We start from the raw sequence: 21,839 nt of genomic DNA, 5'->3' as shown, positions 1-21,839 counted from the left end.
ACTCCAGCTGTTTTATCGGCCTTTGAGATGGGACGCGGCAGTCAAGTTCATGCTGAAAGCGGGGTGAATTCCAAATGGCGTTTTAGCGCCCTTGAAGGGCACTTCAGGAAGGGGATGTCACACAGTCGATCCAAATAAAGAGAAACTGATGTGCGTTTTTCATTGCTCTATTCGCCAAGTCTATTTGAATTGACCACACCATGAGACAATTGTGCAACTTTCTCTAGAGTTTATACATCAAGTGTTCTGATCTTCGAAGGGAATATGGCATAGGGATAATATGCTATTGGAATACGCCCTTTATCTTTTCGTGAGCGGCAGTCGCGTAAGGCTTTAACCAATCATTGAACAGATTTTTAACAACAAATCATAAAACATTTTACTGACCCTAAAGTGTTAAAAAGATTGCGGGAAAATGTTTTGGAATTTCTTTTAATTCAAACATTAAAAATCTCATACATATAATTAAGAAACTACGCTTTAGGCAAATCATTAAACAAAATACACAGAAGAATTTTCGTTGCGTTTTATTTATCCATCTTGATGTGTGGCGCAAGAACGGATAACATTCCGATCACAAACGCAGCCGAGGACGGATCTCACTCAATCCAGCCATGGAATCTGCATTTACAGGTCAACGTCACACAAAACACCGCTAACTATCATTAATCTTCTCCCTGACAGCTGTCAAAAATAAAGGAGGTGGTAATGGAGCGCATTTTAACACTCCTGCTCGTATTTTTAAGTTATTCAGGCATATATAATACGTTCCAACTATTCATGTAGAGATTTAATATTTAGTAGCAGAATTTAATGGATCGTTTTAATGTTTGAGTTTCCATGGCGACATATCAAGGGTCATTACGTGAATTTTGCGCTGGTCAGTCAGCAGTTCCTATCTCATTTAACACGTTTTAGGTTAAACACGTACAAACCATAATGAAATTGACCAAATACATTTGCTCAGTGTTGGTTTTATGCAAAGTAAGTTTCTTATACCTAAATGTGTTTGTAAATTACATTACTTATTCACTTCTTACACACTAGACTAGAGAGAGACATGAACAGGAAATTTAGGAAATTGTTAGCTCTTTTATTTAAATCAAATTAAACTTATCAGGAAACATAGGTAACAACAGTTTATGGTTGATATAGAAATATATGAGTGAACAAAGTAGGCTACAGAACAAAAACGTATAAGTTCAGACAGAGCCTAAAGCACGTTATTAAGGCAGACTAAAACAGTGAATTCGGGATTGTCATCCTCATGTTTCACATTAATTTTGTTGGTAAAAAGCATGTGGGTGAAAGTCGAGTTCAGGTAAAGTCCGCGGGGCGGACGCTGCAAATATTAATAAGCAAAGATAAAACCTTTAAAGCTTAAAATATAAAGCTTAAAAGGTGAATCACAGTTATTAGGGTTGCTAGTTATTCTCTGCTGTTTGCTTCTCAGTAGAACTGTACAATACGGGAGTGCAGTTACCGCGACAACCCTAAATCATATGGTTAAATCCAGTTGTAGCCATTTGTGATTGACAGCTATTCATCCAGCGCGTCTCCCCGCACGGGATCGATCACACATCCAGATACAGAAGCCACTTTGATGTTGATAAATGTAAACGGACTGTGTCCTGATATACTGATGATACGATCTGCCAGATATGAAAAATGTGTTCGTATGTAATGCAAATAAACCCTTTGCCTGAACTTCACCGACTTCCCGTTTCGGTGTCACATGACCAATGGAGCGTAAATGATTGGCTGGATGTTGAATGATTTAATACAGGGATCGATTGCTTCTCCTTGCTTCCCCGGATGTTGACTCTGAATATTTTTACACTGAATTTTTTGAGACGTTGAATTATTTTGCACTGAATTTTTTGAGACATTGAATTTTTTACACCAAATCTTTTGAAACATTGAATGTTTTTACACTGAATCTTTTAAAACACATTGAATTTTTTTTCACTGAATTTTTTTAGACATTTAATTTTTTTTACACTGAATTTTTTTAAAACATTGAAAAAAATGTCAAAGGCACAAAAACTGTGCTAGAAATTCGATGGCTTTTAAAATTCAAAGTCTGGTTTAGATGCAAAATAAAATTCAGTGTTAAAAATTTGATGTAAAAAAATTCAGTGCTAAGAATTAGAATTCAAAACCCAACGGCACAGATTTACTTCCATACTACAGTTAGCACAAAAGCTACAAGTTTTTCCTAAACTTTGTGTATACTTGTTTGTTATTATGCGTGTATGTGACTGTTCAAGTCCAAAGCCTGAAAGGAGTTCGGTCCTCATGCGCTGACAGGTGGCATGCGCACGTTTGCTAACACTAAGATGAGATTATAGTAGACAGATGCCTTTCTTTTGTGTCCCAAGTTCCTGACAACTTAATATAAGGACTACAAAACAGTAAATTGAAATGCATTATGACATTGCTTAACCCGGTTTTTGGCATTTATGTGAGACAGCAGGTGCGCCACACAGGTCTCACACACACCCTACCATGTATCTTCATGAAAATAATGCATTATACTAGCTTACAATTATCAACTTTAGAATTCCCCCACCCATTAATCAATCAGTATCCGTGGTGCGCGTTTTTCCCTTGCATTATTTTTTATATATCTTGCTCAGTAACGGATGTGATTTACAGTAAGTTGTAGCGAAGTACGATACTTTGAACAAATACAGTAAAAGCAAAATTACAGATTTTAAGAACTACTCCAAAAAGTAGAAGTACACAAAAATACTACACTACTCAATTACAGTAACGCGAGTAAATGAAATTCCGTTACTTTCCACCTCTGCAAGGTTGTGAGTTTGATAAGTAAACATAGAGTACACTGCCAGATCTGCCAGGTGTGAATATAATACAACCTTGATTCTGTTAGTAGCATCTGCCATGCAGTAAAGACAAAGTCCTTCTCCCTTTACAAAAAACAGAGTTTTGACACAGAGCATGAATGTGAATGAACAGCCGTTATGAGGACAGATCAGGTGAACGGAGCTCAAGATGGGACTACTTTGTTATTTATAGTCTCCCTCTCTAAGCCTCTCAGCAACATTCATGTCCCTTGATAAACAACACGAAGGAAACACCTTTTTCAATTATACCTCCAGCTGTAAATCATGTCGGAATGAGTGGCGGTCTGAAAATTACACCCTTCCATATGACAGGAGGGGAGCACACACCTTGATATCCTTCTCCCGCTGATAGCTTTTAGCATTTGCCGTAAATGTCCACCTGTATCGACAATAACACAAGGTTTGCTATTATGAGCGCAAACTGGCCGCAATCCAGTTTGTGCTCTAGTGGATGTGTTGAAATGCATGTGTGTTTCACACTTCTAAACCTAGACTAGATTATTATCTCAGCTGGTTGGTTTAGGCCGCAATTTGGGGAGAATGATGGCACTTTGATGAGAACCTTCAAAGCTGGTGATACATCTCTGACCTTTGCATTTCAGTCAGTTTAACTGCTTTTAGTGCAGTTGCCAATATGGGTCTTTAATTTTAAAGACTGCAGGACTGTTTAGATTTTTTTACTTAATAATTATGCATTTTACATCAGAGTAATGAAAAATTTACATGTTTGTACAGACCTCATGCTACTCTTAAGTAAGTGTTTTTATCAGTGTGGTTCAGTTTATCATCAAGAGATAATGTGCAATAGACCTATTTGGATTTAAAGCATGTTTGTCATGCTAAATTTATTTAGTGCTGCTGGTCGTGCAGAAATTGAAATTAGATGTAAAATGTTTTAATAGTCAGAGATATCACTGAAATCTACCATTTCAAAATCTTATTTTAATGTGGAATTTGAAAAATGTAAAGCAACCGTATGATGTAATATTTAAGGTTCTGAGTTATTTTTTGATTGACTCCTTTATACAGAAGGTCAGATTTTTCTGCTTCCCTTGAAGTACATGAGAGGCTCTTTGAAGCATTCTCTGTCATGCTGGGATAACATGGATTATTTGCTTTTGCACAACCTTGTAGAGTTCATCCCTGCTTGAGTGCAAACTAAAACAACAGGGGCAGAATATTTCCTAAAATATTCTCTTAGACTTTAGGACCTCACTGTACAGTATATTACTTCTGTAGATGTTAAAGTATGTGTTACAAATACAACAAGGTGCTAAAATCGGAAACTACTTTTGTGCTACTAAAGTTGCAAAAGCGGTCCCATCCCAGCTGCCACTGGTTCGGCAAATGACATCAGTAAATAGCTTCCAGCAGGAATTTAAGTGGTGCCATGATGGGATACCTATTTTTTTAAGCCACAGCTTTTGCCTAGTTTAGCTACTTGCCCACAACTACAGTAGCATATTATACCAACTCTCTTTGCACTAGATTGCTTTAAAACTGTCAAGACTTTACTTGGAAATTGTGGAGATGGGAACATGAAATTTGAGTGATGTCCATGTTGAATGCATCTTGGATTTGTTGATGCTTTGTCTTTTGAAGAACGTTGAAAAACATAAAGTAACAAAGTGTACTGTAAATACCCCCAAAGACAAGAAACATCAAAACCTCTACGTGGGTTTTTACCAGCTTTATCGGATTCAGTTACAGCATCAACGACTGACTGTTTCTAAGCTATTCTCTGAATCCACCCATTATTGCTTTTCAGTTCACTGGTCTTTTCATTGGTTTTCTATACAGTCTTATAAGCATGATTGACTTTGATTCTGGTGTGTTTTTACACTTTTATGGAGAATGTTTTTTTTATTTTTATTTTTTTTTTAAATTGCTTAAAAAGTTATCTTAAAAAAGTACTTTTGCACTTTTTATGCAAACTTTACATTAAATAACACCAGTCTTTTTTCTTACAGTAGTGCTTCTTAAAGGAATAGTCTACCCTTTTGCCATATTAAACTATGTTATTACCTCAACCTAGACGAATTAATACATACCTATCTTTTTTCAATGCGTGCACTGTACAGCGCGTCGTGAATGTGTTAGCATTTAGCCTAGCCCCATTCATTCCTATGGTACCCAATTTTTTATTTATTTTGTGGCACCATACTTACGTGTATAACTCCTCATGTAACAGTCTTTAAATAGGGAAAACACGGAAGTGTTTGGTGGCTTCCCTGTTTGGTACCATAGGAATGAATGGGGCTAGGCTAAATGCTAACACATTCACGACGCGCTGTACAGTGCACGCATTGAAAAAAGATAGGTATGTATTAATTAGTCTAAGTTGAGGTAATAACATAGTTTAATATGGCAAAAGGGTAGACTATTCCTTTAAGCTTTCAGTTAAATAACTTGGTCATGTTTATTTAATTTTCCCCTGGGCTGGGATTTAAATATACATTTGAAACGCTGAGTGTGACACTTCAGTTCATCCTTAATAGAGATTAGAATTCTATATGATGCAGCTTTTGTCATATAAGCAAAGCAATTTTCTAGCAAATGCCTTCACATTTGCATTTATTAATTAGTATTAGGATCACAGCTAAGCAGTGCACTTGACATATATTTTTATCTGCACCAATTCTTATTTAATATACAGAAAATTCATTTATAGCTTAAGTTAAGATATATATTTTCTGTTCTTTGAGACTTAAGAAACCACAATGTAAAGACCACTCAATAGACCGAAATAACTTTGACGAGTACATTATCATTTTCAAACCTTGACACTATTCCAACCTTTCAGGCATGGCTAGTACAAAGTCTGATCTCGCTGAAGATACTGTGGATATACCAGCAGATAATGATGCTACCACCAGCAGAACCGTGGAGAAACACAGCATGGCCCATGGCTACAGGAGCAAATGCACTGAGATGTAAACAGCTTGGTAGTGGCCTGGCCTGGGGACATGTGGTGGCCTGCTCAGGGTGATGCTTTTTCCATTTTCTTCAGTCGTTTCATGAATATACATGAAACCCTTGTCTCGAAGCTTGTAGTATATGGAGACCTTTCTTAAACTGAAAGTTTGTGTTTTAGGAGATGCTGGTCTCTCAAATCTCTGTCATTGTGCAACTGACGGTACATCATTCAGTGTTTATCCAATACCCACCACAACCTCAGTTCATAAGAAGGTTTGGTATTGATTTCCTTTCACTGAATCCATGTATTCAGTAAGCACAAAGCACAGTTTCTCCTTATTTTTTATTTTTTTATTTTTTGTTTAATGTCCCAGTGCAGTGTTTCAAGCATGGACTTGACATTTCTCCAGACACAAATACAATTTTTATGGCTGTTCTCTTTGAGTTCACCCAAACAGCTCTTATGGCTAGAAAGGCAATGAAGCACCCTTGATTTCCCAAATGTGATGGAAGAAATGTCACAATATTTAGATTAATGGGTGGCAGACTTGTACAAAGCAAGCTAAGCTTCATCCCCCCAAAACAACTGGGTCAAAGTGATCATAATTCTTTTTGAAATTTGTCAGGGACCGTTATAAAGTATTTGAGCTTTCCTTAAAAACAGTCTCCTTCAACTTTGCTATAATCTTTCATGGCACTGTCATCGTGATCGTTCTACAGCTATTGGATATAGCTAGAAACAATATTTTCAAAATTACGTTTCTGCCAGCGTCTGCCACCCATGGGTGTAGCCAACCGGTGCCTGTGAGTCTTGGACTTTGCCGCACAATACGTCAGAAGGACAAACCAATCTGTACTGATTTGGAGCTCCGCCAATAGACGGTTTCTCAAATCCTTCATTCTTTTTTATCAGAGGAGGGGAGGCAAATTTCACTTCTGCAGAAGGGGGGGGCTGAGCTATTTCATGGTTCACTGACTCCACTGTTTTTTAGAATGGTTGTCTTCTTTTTTTAGTTCTTATTTTATATGCTGCATACAGTAGCTCCATTCTCCATTCCAACAAAATGCTGTGTGGGTAGATTTTTAATTTTTTTGCTACTAGAGGTGGGGAGATAAAGACACCTTTGCCAATTAACACATTTGCCCGTAGTTGTCCTGTGTTAACACCGTGGCCCCTTCCCGTGAATGGGTGGTCATTAAACGTATTAATGCAGTGCATCTTTTATTTTCATTGCAAAGTAAAGGCATCCATTACAAAATTTCATTACATTCTCCTCAAACTGCCTTTTTCTCATACCAAAACAGATTGTACTCGTATGTATATTTTATCCCTGGATGTTTCCAACCTCCCCTTTTCTGCCGCAGCACGGTAGTAAAACAGATTAAAGACCACATGAGCCTGTTTGGATGGTGCGCTTGATGTTTCCCCCTTATGTTTTTTTAACAGCTGTCCAGTACAAAGTAGCAAGAGACAGAGACAAACACTTTATCAGGAGCTTTCAGCACTCCACAAGTTAACAGTAATGCCTTTATTAATCTCTGTGCCTCTGAGGCAGCTTTGAGTGGAAACATCGAGTAAATAAAGAAAAATATTCCAGTCTTGGACAAAGATAAAGAGATTGCTTTTATCTAAGCATGAATCAGCTGTCTAACTCAAAGGCAGACACAGAGTACCTCCCCAGGGCCATGCAGACGAATTTATAGTATACTGTTAGAATGGAGATAAGGACTATTTTGCCATTGACTGTAGCGTATGCGTGCCGAGAACACACACAGACACTGATATAAGCTGGTAATGCATTGTAATTGAAGCATTTGATAACACGACGCAGTATGCCGAGCAACAGAAATCCAATTGAGTGAAAGGAAGTAATATATGTCACAGATATCCTACGGAGTGAATCTCTCATATTTCCTTGATCATATTTCACATCATCCGAATGCATGCGCGCTCAAGGACGTAAACCACTGTCATTAATCTTACAGAAACACTATAATATTGCATCACGTTTGAGATAGCAAATGTTTTTCTAAACAACCAAATATTTCTGATATCAGTGACTGTCTTTGTTCACTGCCTGTGTTTTTTTTTTCATTTGTAAGAAAAGATCTTTTGTTTTTATTTTAGGGGGCTTCCAGGTCTGGTGAAACTATATATAGAAAAAGTATAAATAAAATATTCAGTCAATATTCTTTGTAAAAGCGTGTGGTGGTGGTACAGGGTCATATTCACACTCGAAAAAATGGAGTTCAAAAGCCAGGGTTTCCCTTTGTTGCTTCAGGAGTAGGGATGTTCCTCTGCCTGGACCTAAATCAAGCTGTGCACGTCTTCATCGTGGACATTTTTTCCCGCCATTTCTGACAGCTCCAGATACCTGTAGCTGCAGCACGGGCACGCTTGCTGGTCAGATGCTTACCAAGCTGTCAGAGCGCTGTGGAACATGCTTTACAAACAATTACCAAACCATCTGCACTGTCAGTGAGCTGTTTCGCATTAGCGTCTCGGTTTCTCTCATTCGCCATCTCGCTTTCACCCCTCCCCCTTTATTTATATCTGTCTGTCTCTCTCTTTTTCATTTTCTTCCTTTCTTCTCAATTCATCTTAGCCATGGGTTAATGGAGAGGGGTTAGACGAGCAGCGTGGATTGTTTGTTTGTCTGACTTCCTTCGTTTTGATCTTGTTAAGTCCTGGAGCCTTGATGTGTTTTTTGAGCGTGGAAGTCTCGCAGCATGGGTGAGCGCCTGTGCACATCTGAGCAACAAAACACACTTTTATGAGTTTATTCTGGAGAAGCTTTACACCATGGCCAGAGGTATTATTGAGACAGTTTTATAAAGAAAAAAATTGCTCTCAAAGAAAACAAGTTCGTAAAACGGACACAAAGATGCTGCGAATGGTACTAACTTATTTATTTCTTCATTCCCAGTAAATTTTGTATATTGATGTTTTTCTCTCTCTCTCTCTCTCTCTCTCTCTCTCTCTCTGCTGCATAGGTACATCTGTCACAAGAGTAACTGCAACTGATGCAGATGATCCAGTCTATGGAAACAGTGCCAAACTGGTCTACAGCATTCTGGAAGGCCAGCCTTATTTTTCCATTGACCAAAGCACTGGTATGTGTTTACATTATAAACATAGGTAAACTCACCATATCCAAACGGTCATGAATTTCATTATGATTATTTAACATACTTATTGTTGTGCATACTCATAACCCTAAAATAAGTGTAAAGTTAATACCCCCACAAGTGCCAAAAAGAGTTTTAGTCGTAAGATAATTTATTAATATTATCATTATCGGAGGTAGGAAATAAATATTAGAGAGACTAAATGAACAAGATCATTTTACCTGGAGGACACATATGCATACAGATGCAGGTTTTGTTCCATAATGGCGCACAAAGTAATTTACGCCTTCTTGATTTAAATGACAGGACTATCTTTGAATTCCATCTGCGTTCTGCTTCTTTTTCAACCTTGACTTTGTTTTTTTCCTAATTGCATTTTCAGATGACTTGTTAACAGTGCGTCTGTAAGCAACATGATTAAATAATGGTGAAATTACATTAATAAGCAATGAGATGGAAATGAACAGCTCGTAATTTGGAAAAAACAACAGACAATAAACAAGTCCTGTATCTGTCCAAATTGCATGTGCATATTAAATGAAAAGACTTTTAAAATGAATACTTTTTTACGAGAACACCTCGTCGGTTTCACAACCCCTTGCATTTCAATCAGTGTTGCTGTCAGCTTTGTCTGAGAATGTAAAATGGTCGAGAGAAAGTATGAAAGCCCAAATTGAGGTGCGGAGTGCATGGTCTGCGTGATTACTGAACACTTGCAGATGGCTTATTCAAGTGAGCCAGATGTTTTAATGAATGTTAATGAAAAAAAAAAGGTAAAGGGAAAACAGCTATTAGAAACCATTTGACACGTTCTACACCTCACAGAAAATGAGAAGCGTTTGATAAATAAGTAAACATTATGCTCCAATTCATCATTTGGTTAATGGCTGGCACAAAGTAAAAAAAGTAAACCTCCAAATATCTATATGGAAATGATTGTTTGTCTCGCCCGGCTTCTCTCATCAGCAGGAATTCATTTGAATAGTTAATGATAAATTGGAATTAGAATTGAATGAGGGTTGAAGGATGACAGAGTATTGACAGTGTGTGTGTAAAAGCGTCAGAATCAATGTTTCACAGCGCACGGCACACACGCAGCGACAGTCAGAGCACTTTACCTCCAAAATGCATCTCTTTAGTTAAAATGATTGTGGTCTTTTGGTCCATTTCAAAGACAGGACAAGAAACAAAGACATATAAGTGCAACAAGAAGTTTAGCAAACAATGCATGCAAACTGAATTATTCATGCCTAATGGAACCTGAGCTGGGTCTACAACACACTTGCCATTTCATTGCATACAATTGCTTTTTTTTACTTAAGTTTGATTCTGAGTATAGTTTCTATTTACTGAAGATGTTTTGTCACTTCCTCAAGTTACATCAGCAGAATAGTGGCGATTTCCCAGGATATAAGTTCATAGCACATGCATCAAAAAACATGTGAATTGCTGTGGGAATTGCTTCCCTAACGGGAAAAATCACTGTGTGTTTTGGACGAAACCTTTGGGATAAAGATAAAAGAACTGCATAAAATGGTGGGAAATCTCATTTCGCATCTGTCAATGAAGCACTTCGGATGAATGGCAAAACATCCACAATAAATGTAAAAATATGTCCGGAGGCTTTTGAAACACATTTAGCAAAAATACATGTACTCTCTGCTTTATTTAATACAGAGGGGTTCTGAGTGTTTACCCGTGGGTGTTTTGGGTGTTTTATTATTTTTTCTTGGATGGTGGAGTCAATGACTGTGCATATAATATTAAAGATTATAAGGTACAAACAGCACAATTCGCACTCACTCGGAATACAAATCACTCCAGGTGCTTCCACAAGTTCTCTGCAAACAAACAAGCTCATTTGCAATGCCAAATGAAAGCAGTACAAGTGATGCATGGCACACACTAAGCTGGCCAAGGTGTCAAGGACAGGGAAAGTGCTGTGACCAACAGCAAACAGATTGCAGACAGTCATTGATTTCAGCATCACATTTCAACATCTTATCTGGAGATATCAGATTTCGCAGTAATCGGTCAGATGGTTTTACGACCCCAAATCAGAAAAGTTTGGACACTTTAGAAATAAAGAGTAAAAAAGGAATGGAATAATTTACAAATCTCATAAATTTATATTTTATTTACAATAGAATATAGATAACATATCAAATGTTGAAAATAAGACATTTTGAAATGCCATGCCAAATATTGGCTCATTTTAAAATTCATAAGCGTTACACATTACAAAAAAGTTGGGAAAGGTAGCAATAAGAGGCCGGAAAAGTTAAATGTACATATAAGGAACAGCTGGAGGAGGACCAATGTTTAGGAATAGGAATGTTGTCCCAACTGTCTTAGGTCTTCTTTGTCGCATCTTCCTCTTTATGATGTGCCTAATGTTTTCTATGGGTGACAGATCTGGACTGCAGGCTGGCCATTTCAATACCCAGATCCTTCTTCTACGTAATGTAATTGATGCAGTATATGGTCTGGCATTGTCATGTTGGAAAATGTAAGGTCATCCCTGAAAGAGACGACGTCTGAATGGGAGCATATGTTGTTGTAGAACTTGGATAAACCTTTCAGCATTGATGGTGCCTTTCCAGATGTGTAAGCTGCCCATGCCACACGCACTCATGCAACCCCAAACCATCAGAGATGCAGGCTTCTGAAATGAGCGCTAACAACAACTTGGGATGTCCTTGTCCTCTTTAGTCCGGATGAAATGGCGTCCCAGTTTCCCAAAATGAACTTCAAATTTTGATTTGTCTACAACAAAACAGTTTTCCACTTTGCCACAGTCCACTTTAAATGAGCCTAGGCCCACAGAAAACTCCTGCGCTTCTGGATCAAGTTTAGATATGGCATCTTTTTGGACCTATAGAGTTTTAGCTGGCAACGGCAAATGGCACGGTGGATTGTGTTCACTGACAATGTTTTCTGGAAGTATTCCTGAGCCCATGTTGTGATTTCCATTCCTGTTTGTGATGCAGTGTCGTCTAAGAGCCCGAAGATCACAGGCATCCAGTATGGTTTTCCCGCATTGACCCTTAAACACAGATATTGTTGCAGATTCTCTGAATCTTTGGATGATATTATGCACTGTAGATGATGATAACTTCAACCTCTTTGCAATTTTTATCTGAGAAACTCAGAAAACTATTTTTCACTGCAGCATTGGGGGAATTGTTGATTCTCTGCCCATCTGAGAGGCTCTTTTATACCCAATCATGTTGCCAATTGACCTAATACGTTGCAAATTGGTCTTTCAGCTGTTCCTTATATGTACATTAAAATTTTCTTATCTCTTATTGCTACCTGTCCCAACTTTTTTGGAATGTGTAGCTCTCATGAAATCCATTTGTAAATTATGTGATTCCTTTTTTACTCACAATTTCTACAGTGTCTCAACTTTTTCTGATTTGGGGATGTAGTAATTATTTAAAGTTTTGGATGTGGATGTTCATAAAATGAGCACAGCATGTGTTTCCATCTTCAGGCACACTGACTACCTTAGCATGCACATTATTGTGTATAAATGGACATGCTCCTAAGTCTCTATAGTAGTTTTATATTTATTTAATGAATAATCTATTTATTAAGTAGCGAATAAAACATTAATTATTTTTTTTTAATTAATTTAAATCAACTTATGTATATGTGTTGTGACATTACATTACAGCAATTATAAGGGTGGCTCTGGCAGGCATGGATCGTGAAATGAGGGAAGAGTATCTTGTTGTCATTCAAGCAAAAGACATGGGAGGCCATATGGGTGGGTTGTCAGGAACCACCACAGTGACCATCACTCTTACTGACATCAACGATAACCCACCAAAGTTCTCAAAAGGTGAGTGCTACACCCTTTCACAAACAGTACAAAATGACATGTATAGCATCTGTTTTGTCTTTCGGTGCTCTCACCTTATAGATCAAATCTTATACTTTCTTTGTCTCTAAAGGCTCTTATGAGTTTAATATTCCTGAGGATCTTGGCATCGGGAAGCCTGGAGGAAGAGTGAAGGCGAATGACAGAGACATCGGGGACAATGCTAAATCAACTTACAGCATTATAGCTGGAGACGAGCGGGATATATTTGAGATTGTCACGGATGCTCAGACTCAGGAGGGAATCCTCAGACTCAAGAAGGTAAGACTGGAAAAATAGGTTTAATGTGCCATAGGGACTGTCTAACAGTTGTAAACTGTCAGTTATAGGATTGTCACACTGTGCTGCGTATTGTGAAAAATATGAAAAGTGGCTCATTACTGATGACAAATGACTGTTAATATTGTAAAGACAGAACCTCTCGTTGTGTATTGCCTGTTGTCTTTCTTTGAAATAGCTGGAGTGCTTTTCAAACCACTTGGGTTTTGTAGAGAAGCAAACTTTGTTTTACATGGTTGCAGGAGGTTTTGATAGATTAAGGATGGTGCGTCATCATCAGTAGCTATGTTTCCATGCACCTATTTTTGGAGATGCTCATAAAAAAATGCTGGATGGAAATTCTAAATATGCGCATAAAAAACGTGAGCGCATAATTGAGGCAGATAAGAAAACATGGGCATGAAATACGATGGAAGCACTTTAAAATAAATCCCTAGATGCGCATTACAAATGTGACTTTGTGCGTTGGACAGCATAACTGGACTAACCATTTTACAGGAGCAACATGATCTCACAAAGTTCTGTGGGATAGTCATGCCCATGTCATTCTCACAGATCTTCGCATTTTTCCGTTGCCCTGCCATGGATTTTCTTTTCCGTGGCATTCTCACGGATTGGTTACTAAATTGCTTTTGCTCTTTTCGAGCCATTGTTTAGGGTTAGATTTGGTGTTTGCGTTAGTATGTCACTTTAAGAATAGGTCTATAAAAATTTTTCTGATTTATTCCTTTTTATTTTCTAAACTTCAAACAATTGTCGCCTGGCGTTGGGGTTAGAGTTGGGTTTGGGTAGGGATGTCATTTTATGTAAATCTAACCCTAAACCAAAGCTACAATGGTAAGAGAATACGACAAAACAGTTGAGTAACCAATCCGTGAGAATGCCACGGAAAAGAAAGCAAAAAATTCAGTGTCTATCCCACGGAAATTCGTGAGATTAGGTTGTACAGAGCTGAGTCCTGAACTGAGTAGGTAAAGTCTTTTATCTCAGTGGTTCTGTAATATTACTTTACAGGACTGTCTTACTTGACTGTCAACTCAAACAGCAGGAATCCACATCCGAAAGCACATAACAGGTGTAGCCTATAGTGTTTCTTCTCCGGCTGTGCGGTGGCTTTACGCTTTTCTGACTAATATTTAGTCCCAGGTTATAAAGAAGTGACAATTTTGCTCTCTTCAGCTCACTAGATGGAAACGCATGCTTCATTTGCAAATGCTTATTGCAATATTCCAATTTTGCGCATAGGTTTAATGCGCAACTTTGGATGGAAATATAGCTAGTGTAACATTCTGCATGACTGTGATTTCAAGTTAATGACACTTTTAAAATGTTTAGTCTTTTAAACACAGGTATTGGACATAGCATAAATGATCTATCTAATATCAGATCTGAACCTGACTTGCTCTGGTACAAATTAAGCCCTGCATGGCTGAAAAACTGTTGTACTGTACTCTTAAACCCCCATGCACTTAACATTGGCAGAAAACCTGCACCCAGGTGTTCTGAGTTTTGAGAACTACTATAACTGTAAACCCCTTGACTTGCATGCATTCAATGCTCACTTCTTGTATAGCAGCGTATATTTGCATATGGAATGGCCATTGTATGCAAATGAAGAACCCTTCACAGTGAATGAGAGGACAATGAAGCTCTTTTATCTTCCAGGGACATCTATAATGCAGCTGTGCAGCAACAAACAATGTGAACAAAACATGGGACATTTAAAAAGACAAATTCCTTTTTATAATTATCATTTAAAAATATTGCAAAATGGTGATTGAGTCGCACATGTGATGTGCAAACCATGTGATAAGCAAAGGAATTTTGTGCAGTTAACATAAGCTACACGAAATACAGATATGAAGATATTTAGCAATTCCAGAACTCCCTAATCAAGTTCCACATACTGTGTGTGCATTATCAAAAGAATGAGGTCTCAAATAGCAGGCAGTCGCAAAAAGTATCCGAACAAGACAGATTTTTCTAGGCAGAGTTAGAAATAAATATATAAATGAAATGTGATTGGGCTTGTCTGTGGTCTCTCGCCGGCAGAATGTGTAATAGCATGCCTGTTATTCTCCGTCTTCTCATCCCATAGCACTTGGCCTGGAATCTGTTGTCTGCATTGCTAATAGCATGATGGATGGCATTGCATGAGAAAAACAGGCAATCAACATCTCGCTCCCGCTAACCTCTATACCTCCAGACGGTGCTGGAGTTCAGGAGAGCAGAACAAGCTTGTAAAGCCCACAACCTTTATTTTTCCTCCATTTTTTGCACCTGCCACTGTGCTCAAATACGCATTTTCCCCAGGCGCTGGGACCGAGCCAGCATGCGCCAAGCATCATCTGCAGTGGGTTGACTATTACAGCCTTTACCAACAATTAAAATTTTGTTTAACTGCTGCCTAATATTGAATGGGCATGACCAAAGAGACTTTGTAGCAAGGTTAAACATATTGATCTGATTGAGATGCCACAGGCTCAGGCAGTCAAGATTCTGCTTTGTTGTAAAGAGATCCATGCTGCTTTCATCTTGTCTCCGGCCCCCTTAGGCTGTTATGGAGCTGTTGGAGAGGGATGCTTTGTCCCCCACTGCTGATCTTTGATGCCTCTAAATGTGCTTTGTATACAAACACTCTCAAACCATGCAGGAGGTAAGTTCGAGATTTCGACACACAAGTCCAAGGCACGCATATACATGAGATCCAGAGAAAAACTGATGGTGGGTGACAGATAATCACAGGCAGGCGCTTTTGTACGCATGTAAAGCCCACATTGCATCCCTTGGAAATTATGGAGTGCAGTCCCTTCTGCATAAAGAGTACAGAGACCCGGAGGGATACAAATATGGCCGCTACAGAGTGGAGAATCAAATGACATGTACTGTATGATTATCAAAAGAATGAGGTGTTGGCACGATAGTTTTAGGGGGAACAGATTTGCAGTGTCTGAAATGAAAAAAAGCTTGTTTTACTGTAGGTTTTAGTCTTTGCAATACGCAAAGCTGCACTTTAATAATGTCCTGAAGTCAACTACAATAAAGCACTAACATTTCTAGTACGCTGGCGAGAGGAGTTTAGAAGGTAAACAGCGCACTGATTTATTTATGTGTTTGTTGGCTTATTTTTTACCCTTTAGAGGTGTCACTTTATTTACTCATTTCTATATTTGAGCCAGAAGAAGTGTCTCAAAAAGTCAATACTCTTATACAGCATTGACCTTTTCTAAAGGTACCAGACTGCCGCTTGTTCTAGATTTTAAATCATAGGGAAACATCTGGTTGCAACGCTACAGTATTCAGACCAGATTTCTTAATTTATGGTGCAATACTTTCGGTTTGCGGTGATGTTTTTCTGAGTACAGGTATGTATTTATTTCTGTGGTGGATGTCCTGGCTAGTGGCGTCAAAAGCACACTAACATTATAATGGGTTGTCAAATGGCTTGTTATGAGGCGTCATAAACAAATGAGTAAGATTCACTCCAGTAACTGACAATAGACGGATGACGTGAACTCCGGTACTTCGTTCTCATTGGTAGTCTCTCCAGAAAGTCGTTCATCATTTGCATAAAGTTAAGAGTTTCTCAACTTTGCTGCGTGACTGAACACGCCCATCCAGGGCCATGAAATGATTTGATAGAATAGTCAAAAACTTCATTTGTTTTTCAATCTCATTCAGTTCACTATAGCTATGCATGGCACTCAACAGTCACTTTCGTCCTAAACACAACACTATTACATGGTGTGAAAGCTGACAAGCACAAACCATGGCACTCTGCATAAACCTGCTCTTCCTGAGAGAAGGACCCCTGGTGGCAAGGGTGAGGAACTGCATCTTGAACACACATTTGTGTGGATCTTTTAGTTTTAAAGTTTGTTTGTGCCACTGCTAATCCCTGACAATGGTCAGAAGGCTTACAGTACAAATTTAAAGTGGAGAACATGCATAAAAAACTCTTGAAGCCGAAAGATAACTTCGGTAGAAAACTGGAAGACTGCTACTGCTATAAACCTCTTATGATCAACAAGACCACTGTGGAGAGGTTGAACATTGTCAAGTATCTGGATATTAATATGGACATCTTACATAAACCAACAAGTGGCCCTGCTGAGGGTACCACCGGGTGCTCTTTCAACAGTAAAACATACACATCACAAGGTGTAACAGCAAGGCCAAGAAAAATGTTAAGGATCCCAGTCGCTCCTAAACAACAGCCTTTTCACACTGCTGTGGTCAGGGCAAGACTAGCAAAGTCATATAGCTTAGGTTCTTCCCTCAGGCAATCTGGATTCCTAATGAGGACACTGCCGGGAGACTGCAGTAAACCACAACTTATTCCTAAACAGATGCTTCATTTCATCATTGACTATGTATCTGTCATGGGCACTTAGCAGTCCTACACTGTATCTCATGCACGACATGAGTGTGTGTGCATCGTGTTTTGTAACTATTATAACTTTCTTCCCGTAAGTAGTGTCTCTTATTATGGTGCATTTTATATATGAACAGCTTAAGGTGGAGTAGCCTGCAGAAATGTATTTTACTGCATATGCATTATTGTGTGACAAATGAAATATGTTGCACCACTCGACCATAACAACAATCTGTGCGTAATATTGTGTTATATTACAGGGTGCCACAAAAGAAGTCGTCACACAAAATTGTAAAGTGGTTGTAGGATGAGGTAGAGCTATTTAGTTTTATTACACAGCTCATTGGAATGCTTGATTCTGATTGGCCAGACGCGACATTTGCAGGTTTGTTATTCCCAGATAACAACCACTCAAAATGAATATCAAACGGGAAGCATGCTGCTATTCATTTTGACAGGTACAGTTTAATATTACACAAAATTAAATATAAATGTCTTTTAATAACATATATGACATATTTACAAATGATTTAACCAAATATCGTGTTCGTGACATTTGAAGGTCTTGTTCTATCTTCAAAAACCAAAAGTAAACAGGTTTTCCATTGCGTAAGTTCTGCATTCATTAAAAATGAGAAAATAAAATATTTAAAATCAATATTTGATGTTTCTTACCTTACTTATAAGGTAAATAACTGCGTTATAAGCGGGATAATGTACAGGGCCATCTGCTTCACGTTGGGTCCTGATCTGTCGGGGCTTATTTCTGTAATAACAACCAGCTGTCTATACTGTACTTAATTATTCCTTACTTAATCAATAGATTATGAGGAATATGTGCTCTGAAAATAAGTATGGTGGCGAAAGCTTCTTGCTGTTTATCTCTTAAAAAAATGGAAGATGGAAAAGCTTATTTATATATTATTATATATTATTTTTTGTAAAAACAAAATCTGACATAATACAAGTAGTTTTTGAGTTTCTGTTTAAAAATGAAAATAAGAACAAATTGAGATTTTTTAATGCAAACTTTGTAATACAGTCAAAATTGGAGAATAGTTTGGGGTCAGAATAGTTTCAGCAAGGAGCATTGTTTATTCTTGTGTTTCCACCATCTGTCAGTGTGATCGTGGTGTAAAATAGGGGGAGAAAATGAATTAAAATGTCCTGCGCTGCTTCACACAGAGGTACATGGTCTGTTCTTATACAGTATGGGTGCCCTGCTGTAAACTACTGTGACTTCAAAGCTCGCTGATAGAGAAACTCCAGCTGCTCTCGGCCCAGCTGGGGCTGCTCTCGGCCTGGCTCCAGTGTCCGTCTCACCTCCCCTGTGGGATCTGGACTTTTTTGATAACATAAGCACATATTGTACATTTTTCATTGCATCATTTCTCCTAACTCCCAGGGCATGTTTTTCCTCGGCCTCTCTTCACTGGTCAGGTCTAGTTTAGTTTTGTCAATAAAAGTGCAAAGTGGTGACTTGGGCCCATTTTTCTCATAAAACAGCTGGAGTCTGCCATGGTATTAATGTCGCGATTGTGAAGAGAGTAAAAAGCATGACATTTTAACTTGATGGAAAAAAGCAGCGTTCTGTGTTAACATCTCCACAGCGTAGCATGTTACGCAGATGGGGTGAGCAATTTTATCCCTCCACATGCACAGAAATCACAAATATTTATCCTAGAGTATAAATAATTCCTAAATTGTATTTTATCTGCTGCTCCAATAATATCTTACCATTGGATAATTGCCTCAGAGAATACATTAACATTGTTAACGTCATGGTATTGTGGGCAAGGATTAATTTTGTTTTCAGACAACACAAACATACAAATTATATTTTTTCATGATTTCTTAACAATTTGCAATACGGTCCTTGTGTTTCCATTAGATTAACCTTATTTGCAGGCTCATTTAAATCCCAAACACATGCTGTCTCAGCCCCAAATTAATAACACATCACATGCTCCAGGTAAAAGTGTGGTTATTGCTACTAAATATTATTTTCGTTTGTCCTGTTATTGGACCTTAAATCATAGCCACAGCACATCGTAAACGGGAAGGAAGATGGTGCAATTACACCCAGACCTGCAAACCCAGCAAACCGAGTGTGCTGAAATCAGAAAACATTTGTCTTTTTTGTGACATTCATTAATAACAAACATCTTTTTTTTTCTGTTCCCAGCCCCTCGACTTTGAGACCAAAAAATTCTACAACCTAACAGTGGTGGCTAGCAACATACGTGCTGATTCGATTACGGGCGGGCCCTACATGGACCAGGCCACGGTGAAAGTCATTGTTGAGGACGCAGATGAACCCCCGGTGTTCACAAAGACCACATATATCTTTGATGTGCACGAAAACGCTGCAATCAACACGGTTATAGGATCTATAACTGCGAAGGACCAGGATGCCCCGCATAGCCAAGTCAGGTAAAGGCATCATGTTTAACCTTGACAGTGGACGTCTGCATTCTGTTGTCTAAGAGATGCAAAGAATAACTTCAGTAGATCAAGAGCAGGATCAGACTCAAGCTTTCACATCAATCTAACATCCAAGCGCTCTTTCACAAATGAGTCCCACCAGCTATTAAAAGCCACTGATGAAATTGCTTGTAGAAGTGCATTTGCATTTAAACTAAATGGAGCTCTCACCTCGACCGAATTGGTTGTACTGGGAGAGAAAAGAGCGAGAGGAGAATGCCACAATAAGATTCATCCCACTGATGTATTTCACTTCTCTAACTTCCCACTTGAAAAATTACAAGGGCACCTTGAGTATAGGTTATACAGCCAATTTCTCACAGTCCAACCAGCATTCCATTAATTCTCTAGTGACTTGCCATGTTTCAGGGACAACATTCAACAAGTTGTGCAATTACATAGGGAACCAGGGGAAGGGGTGAAATCATAGATTGTGTTTCAGCCATGCAATAGAGTTTATATTAAGTGAGCATTCCCATGTGTGCGTTATATTTATTTATTCAAAGAGCTCCAGTTACCATGTCCTTACTTGTTGCTGTCTTTCTCTAAAAGAATAGCTGTTCTACAGTACATACAGTAGAAAACTGTCTATGCGGCGCACATTACATTTACATTTCATTACATTTATGCATTGGCAGACGCTTTTATGCAGTGCTTTAAAATTTCTGCAGTATACATTTGATCAATTTATGTGTTTTCTGGAAATCAAACCAATAAACTTGACGTTGTTGCCGCCATGTTATGTCATTGTGCTACATAACAGATGCATCTTTATTCTTTATAAAGTTAAAAATTATGGGTAATAATATTGTTTGTTACTTTTAGTTATTTAAATGTTCCTGAACGTCTGTTATAAACTGCATTTTCATTTTCAAGACACAATTTTATGTTGTTTCAATCTTCGCCTTGCTTGGCCAAAATGAATTTTTCCTTTTGCTGTCAATCGCATTTGTGCACCCGCTGTTATGACATTTTGGCTTTTTGTACAGATAGATTGTATTACTGCTGATGATAAATTACTTCTATCTCGATGCCGGCCAGTAGATTGCGTTAAGTACAACAAAACAAGGTCCACTTAAGCAGTAAGAGAGGAATTATGTTTTCTAATGTGATCAAATGAATTTTTGTTGTTTGATTTGTTTGGACATAATAGCATCCTTAAATTAATTTCAAACTATAAAGTGATAAAGTCATATGTCTTTCCGTAAGCAGCAGCAGGATGGTTAAAGTATTTAAAGTAAAAGCCACTTTGTAAATAGCTAACTAGAAAAAAAAAGATGACTTACTGTATCCACCACGTTGAATTTCCGAGAGATATCATAAGATAACCGTACCTCGCCACAAATGACAAGATTTCTGCTTGAATGCAGCTAATTGTGCACATCGGTGTGGCTGTCACGTCAATGGCAGAGGCAATCAAGGTGAAATAGGGGAAGAATATAAAAATATGGATGGTGTAATTGTGGCTTTTTAAGGACTCTGGTTAAAATGAAAATGTCAGTTTTAATCGCAACAGGACATGAAAATAGTCACTCACAGAAACATTGTTGAACACAAGCCTGACCTCTTGGACCGCCACTCTCTTTGCCGCACATCTCTCTCTCTCTCTTTCTTTTATTCATTCTCAATTTTTCCAGCAACAACCCCAAAGCTATATTAGTGCATTGAACCATAAGACATTCCAGGTAAATGTCTCCCAAAAAACATTGTAGGGTTTTTCTTGTTATTGTGAACTTGACATGCATCAAATGGTACCAAGCTGTGTCCAAGTTCAAATTAGGCCAGTTAGGAGTATTGTCTATCTGTCAAAATAATTGTGGGTGTAATCAGTGGGGATCCTTTAACCTTCTCTGACAGATTTTCCTCTGGCTCTTGTTGTGAAATCTGATATCTAGCATAC

At 38.2% G+C, this 21,839-nt stretch overlaps 1 protein-coding gene across 3 annotated transcripts in view; it reads left to right on the top strand.

Annotated features, from left to right (window-relative positions):
- cdh8 (cadherin 8) overlaps nucleotides 1-21,839 on the top strand; it is a 97,660-nt gene that overhangs the window by 61,902 nt on the left and 13,919 nt on the right. For 2 of the 3 annotated variants that reach the window (XM_065289304.2, XM_065289305.1), the window contains exons 4-7: nucleotides 8,781-8,900; nucleotides 12,595-12,762; nucleotides 12,875-13,062; nucleotides 19,641-19,888. In XM_065289304.2, the coding sequence (XP_065145376.1) occupies nucleotides 8,781-8,900; nucleotides 12,595-12,762; nucleotides 12,875-13,062; nucleotides 19,641-19,888 (724 nt within the window). Of the gene's footprint in view, nucleotides 1-8,780; nucleotides 8,926-12,594; nucleotides 12,763-12,874; nucleotides 13,063-19,640; nucleotides 19,889-21,839 lie in introns of all 3 variants that reach the window. The other variant, XM_065289306.1, reaches the window with a different exon arrangement.

The sequence above is a fragment of the Paramisgurnus dabryanus genome, chromosome 2 (assembly GCF_030506205.2).
Source record: "Paramisgurnus dabryanus chromosome 2, PD_genome_1.1, whole genome shotgun sequence".
NCBI classification, from domain to species: domain Eukaryota; kingdom Metazoa; phylum Chordata; class Actinopteri; order Cypriniformes; family Cobitidae; genus Paramisgurnus; species Paramisgurnus dabryanus.
Note: the sequence above shows the minus strand (reverse complement) of the source record. Positions and strands in the feature narration are given on the sequence as shown.